The sequence below is a fragment of the Saccostrea echinata genome, unplaced genomic scaffold (assembly GCF_033153115.1).
Source record: "Saccostrea echinata isolate AGI-Se365-2 ecotype Australia unplaced genomic scaffold, CSIRO_AGI_Sech_v1 ptg000066l, whole genome shotgun sequence".
Classification (NCBI taxonomy): domain Eukaryota; kingdom Metazoa; phylum Mollusca; class Bivalvia; order Ostreida; family Ostreidae; genus Saccostrea; species Saccostrea echinata.
In genome coordinates, this window is record NW_026889815.1 from 991308 (window position 1) to 998347 (window position 7040).

Sequence of the window (7040 nt, forward strand, 5' to 3'; positions counted from 1 at the left end):
TGGGAGCACGAATTCGATCAACAGGTACAAAGAGAGGTAACTCTACAGAATTATGTACGAGACCTGGACATTCCAGATCCTTTGAACCCCCGAGACGCCCTGTACGGAGGTCGGACTAATGCCACTAAATTATATTGTGAGGAGGGGGACATGAGATACGTGGACGTCTGTTCCTTATACCCTTACGTATTAAAACACAGACCTTTTCCCCTAGGCCATCCTCAGATCATAACAGACCAATTCCAGGACGTGAGAACTTATTTCGGCCTCATTCACTGTCGGGTCTTACCACCCCGAGGCCTCTATCACCCCGTTTTACCTTATCGCACGGGAGGCAAGTTATTGTTTCCCTTATGTCGAACGTGTGCGGAACGACAGGACTCTACCTCTAAACATCGATGTCAACACGCAGACCAGGAACGCAGTCTTACGGGTACCTGGGTGACTACAGAATTACATAAAGCCCTGGACATGGGATATACCCTAGAGCGGATTTACGAAGTTTGGCATTTTTCACAAAGCAGTCGAGATTTATTCAGATCTTACATCGATACCTTCTTAAAGATCAAACAGGAAGCTTCTGGATTCCCACCTGATTGTCAAACGGAGGAACAGAAACTAGATTACATTCGTAAAGTCTTAGACAGAGAAGGGATCAGGATGGACCTGTTAAGTATAGAAAAAAATCCGGTGCTAAGAACGATAGCCAAACTCTTTTTAAATTGCTTGTGGGGAAAATTCGCTCAACGCCTGTTATTACCTAAAACTCGATACTTGACCGAAGAAGAGGAATTACAACAACTCTTACAAGATTCGACCATTGACATCAAAGGGATAGAACTCTTAGAAAATAAATAGCAGGCCGAATCGGACAATTATCAAGAGAAACAGGAATTCGTGGAAGACTGTCCCTTCGGAAACGTGGTACTGGCCTGTTTCACTACCGCCCATGCCCGATTACACCTCTACGAGACTTTACAACCTTTGGGAGATCGGGTCCTTTATTTCGACACGGACAGTATCATATACCAACATAAGGAGGGACAATTTAATCCTACCCTTGGCAACAGTTTAGGAGAATGGACAGACGAATTAGACGGGGACCACATTATCAAATTCATGTCAGGAGGCCCCAAAAATTATGCTTACCTCACAGCCAAGGGAAAATCCATGTGTAAAGTCAAAGGATTGACTCTCAATTATCGGGCCTCTCAGATCGTGTCACCAGAGACTTTAGAAAAAATGCTCCAGAAAGAAATTGATGAAATCCAAGTCTCGTATCCCTACAAAATACAGAGGACTCGTCAACATGAAGTCAAGACAATACCTTTAGAAAAACAATATAGAATTGTCTATGATAAGAGACAATTGATGGAAAATTATAACACTTTACCTTATGGTTATTAAAAAAAAACAAACTGTATTTTAAATGTTGTTGTTATTTTATGGGGAAAACCCCAAAAAATGAGGGGTTATAAAAAAGGGGGGGGGAATAATATAACACTTCAGTCATGGCTGGTGTTGATAAGGAGCCAGACTACCTTCCTGTTTACCCTAAATATGCTCTGCTCTTAAAGAGAGAAGCTACCTTTGATGATCGATGGCCCGATTCTTTAAAAGGATTAATACCCGACCTAGCCAAAGCCGGATTTTATTACAGAGGAGTGAGTGATAAGACCATCTGTTTTCATTGTGGTATGACTTTAAACCTCTGGGAACCTACAGACGATCCTTATGCAGAACATGCTTATTGGAACCCTAATTGTCCCTACATCAATACCTATGAAGGACGTGAGTGGGTGATGAATGTATTCATTAACCATTTACTCCGGGCGGGATACAAACCTTCACCTGAAATCAAACCTCTACTAGACCAAACCTCTACAGAGATCCAGGCCACAGGAAAATGTCACATTTGTTTAGAGAGAGAATTACAAATGGCTTTACTCCCTTGCGGACACGTATGTTGCTGTTCATTATGTGCTCCCACCTTCCGGTATTGCCCCATCTGTCGAGCCGATGTGAAGAGAACCCAGCGTATATTTCTGTGTTGACTATGAATAAAAAGGATTGAAACCCTATTTTTCTCTTCATTTGTCATCATGCAACCTGAGGAGACACTCCCGTCTTTTCAATTGAAACACGAATTTACCATGGTGGTAGCAGGACCTTCTAAATCGGGAAAAACGGAATTTGTCAAGAAATTGGTGGAAAATTTACATTGGATTACCCCCATGCCACAAAAAATTGTCTGGTGTTATCGGGAATGGCAACCTGCTTACACTTCTTTAACAGATCGGGTCTCCTTCATTCGAAATATTCCAGAAGACGATGAGAAATTAGTGGCCAATTTAACTATTCCTCACTTACTCATTTTTGACGACATGATGGGAGGAAAAGCCATCGAATCGATCGTGGATTGGTTTACCCGTAAAGCGCATCATCGGAATACCAGTGTGATTTACATCACTCAGAACTTATTTGATCGGGCACCACAGCATCGCACCATTAGTTTGAATGCTCATTATTTAGTGTTGTTTAAAAATCCCAGAGACAAATCTCAAATCAGTGTCTTGAGTCGACAGTTAGCCTTACCACATTTGATGTCGGCCTATCAAGAAGCCACCAGTGTTCCTCACGGGTATCTCCTGGTGGACTTGAATCCACAGACCCCAGACGAATACAGATTGAGAAGATTGTTTGAATGGTTGACTGTACACATGCCACAAGAGTATAAATAAAAATGTACCAACATTACACTTGTCATTCATCATTATACAGTCGTCATGGGTCGACCTCTCTCGGCCAAGAGTAAATTAGTGAAAACGTTACGACGTTTACAGCGGGAACGAGATCCTGCCAAGCGAGCCCATTTAATCGAATTAGGGCGTAAAGCCTTATTGAATTGGTTTGCTATGGGAGCTCGAAATTTGATACGTGGGGTCTTACCCATCAATAAACAGACTCAAAAGTTTATTAATAATCATCTTCAAGATTTAAGCATCATAGCCGATAAGTCGGCGAGTGATCAAGACAGAAAAAATGCCATTTTAAAACGCGGAGGAGCCGGATTTCTAGGCGGAGTCATCATTCGTCATTTATTTAAATGGAATGCACCTAAGAAACGACGTGTCCGTCGTTTGAAAAGTGTGGTAGTCAGAGTCGATAATAAGAAACAAAGAGTGTTTCCCGATTGGATGGTGCGAGTAGGAGGAGCAGCTCAAAAGACCAGAAAGAAGAGAAAACCTCAAAAGAGAAAACCTACTCAAAGAAAAGCCCCTGGTGGTAGAAAGAAAAAAAAACCGACTCCCAAGACTCCAGCTCAACGAAAAGCCATGCCCGAAAGTCTGAAAAACGAAATCAATCAGTATTATAAGGAACAAAGACAAAAAACTATTGGGGAGTTATTAAAGAAACAAGCTGAAATGAGAATGGATCGTCCTATGGGGCCCATAGGCAGTCAAAGAGCTACCGATTTAGAAGTGTTTCCTCGAGTCAATGTGGGAATTCCCTCTCCTAGAATTAAAGTCCCCATTCACACTCCTAAAATAGCACGCTTTCAACCTCTGACCGCCTCTACACCTACACTTCCTAAAGGAATGAGATATAAATGTCGATATTGTTCCAAAATCTACGTCACCCAGAAAAATAGAGACAAACACGAGAAGGACAAACACGACATGTATGCTCCTCCTCCTTGAGAGTATAAAAAGGAGAGAAACCTGGGACATGTCCTCATTTTAACCCCAGGATGGCTAAGAAGAAGAAAAGAAGGACTTGCTGTTCTACACGATTAAAACCTCACTGGCCTCTTTTAAGAGTGTTATCTGACCCTCACTATTCCTCTCCATTAAAGACGGGTATTTTAAAACATTGTTCTGGAGATTGTATTCTCAAAATCTGCGAGATCGTGTACAACCTATTAAAAGGAGTGTTACCTCTCAGTTCGGCTCATAAACGAAAACTAGCTCCTAAGAAACACATCTTCAGGAGACTGGTCAAACCTCAATCTGTCCATAAACGACGAGCTTTATTACTTCAACAAAAAGGAGGAAACATTTTACCCCTTTTAATCTCAGCAGCACCTTTACTGTTGGGTGCCGGTCAGTCCGTCTATAAAGTCATCAAGAAGAAGAAGAAAAAAAAAATGAGTCGTAAAATGGTGTTAGTTCCCGAAGTCTTATTGAATGATCTCAAGGCAAAATTACCCAAACCTCCGGAATTTCAATCTACCATCAGTTTAGGTCAGGAATTGGACGAGATTACAAGACGTGAAGATTTAACCCCAGAAGAAAAAGTCGCTTTATATGGCCAGGAACTTCACCGATATAGGAATTATTTACAACAAGCTAGACAGGAACCTATTTCTAAAACTAAAATTTCAGCAGCAGCTCCAGCAGCAGGAGCAGCTCCAGCCCCAGCAGCAGCAGCATCACCAGCAGCCCCAGCTGAGATTGAAGATGAAATCCTTGAAACAGTGAATAAAAACATGAAAAGAAAAGCTGGATTATTATTAAATCATTTAAAGAAAACCAAGGTGTTGAGTTGGAATAAGGAAGGTGAAATTAGTTATCGAGGTCAAAAAGTTCCCGATTCTAACATTGTGGATTTAATGGCTGATAGTATGAGATCTCGTTCTCGTAAAAACCATCCCCTTCCTAAAGGATTAGATGAATTTGCTCAAGCTTTAAAAGAGACGCGTACTCCTCTGGAATACGTGAGCAATGGAAACCTTATAAAAGCCATGCAGAGACCTGGAAAAATCAGTACTCCTAAAAGTATCCTCAGTGATAGTGAGGAGGAGGGCGATAGTGGATTTAAAGATGCTTCTTCATTTTTGACCCCTATTAGTAGACCTGTAGGAGATAGAGGAATAAAAAAATCCACTCCTAGACCACTGTTAAATTTAGCGAAGGCCATCAAAAAATCTAAATTCAGTCCAAGTTTACCGAAAAAGAGATTAGAACAGATCGACGAAAATTGGCTTTCATTACTTAAGATATGAAAAAGAAACCAGTGGAAGACATTTTAAAAGAGATTTATTATGATCCTAAAAGAGGGTACGGAGGACTACAAGCTTTGTATCGTCAGGTCAGAAGTCTGGGACATAAGATTTCCTTGAAAAAGATTCGAGAATGGTTAAAAGAGCAAGATACGTATACCTTACATAAACCCATTCAAAGAAAATTCCGGAGACAACAGACTAGAGTGACGGATATAGACGAACAATGGCAATTAGATTTAGCAGATGTGTCCAGTTTAAAGAAACACAATGACGGATATACGTTTTTATTGTGTGCCATTGACGTCTTATCTAAATATATGCCTGGGTGGTGCCTTTAAAACAGAAAACGGGAAAGGAAATGATTCGAGGATTACGAGAGATTTTTCAACAAGACGGTCGACGTCCCGTCCGCATTCAATCGGATCAAGGAAAAGAATTTACCAATCGAGAATTCTTACAAGCTTTTAAATCCATTCATTTTTTTACCACTCGTAATACGGACACCAAAGCCAGTATCGTGGAACGATTTCAGCGTACTCTCAAAGCACGCATGTGGCGTTATTTCACCCGTCATAAAACCAGACGGTATTTAGAGATCTTACCGGATTCAGTGTATGCTTACAATCACACTTATCATCGCAGTATCCAAAGAACACCAGCTCAAGTGAATGCTTCTAATGTGTTAAAAGTCTGGAAAACTTTATATGGGAAATCCAATCGGAAACAGTTTCCTAAACCTCAGTTTAAAGAAGGAGATCGGGTACGCATCAGTAAAGCCAAGCGCACATTTGAAAAAGGATATTTACCTAACTGGACCACAGAACTGTTTACCATTTCAAAAAGAGTTCCTGGAAGGTATCCTTACGTGTATAGAGTGCAAGATTATAACGGAGAGGAATTAGAAGGGACTTTTTACGAGAAAGAATTACAAAAGATCATTAAAAAAGACGACCTGTACGAAGTGGAGGAAATCTTGGGGTATAAAAAGCGACGCCTAGGAAAAAAAATCATTCAAGAAGTCAAAGTTCGGTGGAAAGGATATCCCCCTAGTTTCGATTCATGGATTCCCCAAACGGATCTCATCCAATAACTCCTCACTGGAAATTTTGTGGAGAGAATGTTCCCCAAGAAGAAATCGTTTATTTCGCACAATTATTGATCTGTGTATCTCTCATCGTCACCAGTGTGGTCATGTTAGCTTTACACGATCCTAATCGAGAATATTGGATGGTATGTGTGAGTTCTTCAGTGGGTTATATCATGCCTAGTCCTACGATGATACATCATACACCTACCCCTAAGAAGACCACGAATGCACAGAGTTAATGTCTTTTAAAAAAAATAGATACACCACAGAGTATATATAAAATGGGGAAACAACAAAGATTTTTTTCATTTCTGATCTGACTGAGGACAGAGCACAACATGGAATTTTTAAGCTCCGAGTATCGTTGGAAAATGCAAGAGCATACAGGTTCCACTAAAAAAGGAGAATGGATGAAAAACAAAGAGGAATGCATCCAAGATTTCATGGATAAGAATCCGGGAGAAACAGGACTCAATGATGTGTACCTGTATAAGAGATTCAAATTACCGGACCATGAATGTGCACCACTCATAGTATTATTATTAGGGTCATGGCGACCCCAGTATCAGGAATTCAAATGGAAAGTCAAATACGTTTTGGCTCACAAAACAGAGGCACCAGTAAGGACCTGGATTCAAGGAAAATGGATGGAAGAAGTCCGAGATTGTATCAAAGATTATGTAAACAAAGTGCTCAGAGAAGGATACGACATCATGGACTGTGCTTGTGAAACAGAATATTTGTACATGAGGAGAACTTTTCCTATTCAAAAAGAACTATGCAAAAGTATTCCATGTTTGTTAATTTAATGTTGTTGTTGTTGTTGTGAATTAAAAACCTAAGAAAAAAAAAAATTCTGGTGTTGTTGGTTTTTCCGCATCGACTAAAAATAGATATCCCAAGGTATATATAAATCTTAGCTTTGAGTTCACTGTGCTCATTTTTTTC

At 40.3% G+C, this 7040-nt stretch overlaps 1 protein-coding gene across 1 annotated transcript; it reads left to right on the forward strand.

Annotated features, from left to right (window-relative positions):
- The first annotated feature begins 1511 nt into the window (after nucleotides 1-1511).
- On the forward strand, nucleotides 1512-2741 carry LOC133176129 (putative inhibitor of apoptosis). The gene is made up of 2 exons (XM_061311291.1): nucleotides 1512-1908; nucleotides 2296-2741. Exons 1-2 carry the CDS (start codon nucleotides 1512-1514, stop codon nucleotides 2739-2741), a joined length of 843 nt encoding a protein of 280 aa, XP_061167275.1.
- Nucleotides 2742-7040: the final 4299 nt, after the last annotated feature.

Coding starts and splice junctions, on each gene's coding strand:
- LOC133176129 (XM_061311291.1), top strand. CDS start 1,512: ATGGCTGGTGTTGATAAGGAGCCAGACTACCTTCCTGTTTACCCTAAA. Junction 1,909..2,295: donor GATCCAGGCCACAGGAAAAT/GTCACATTTGTT, acceptor CTTCTTTAACAG/ATCGGGTCTCCTTCATTCGA.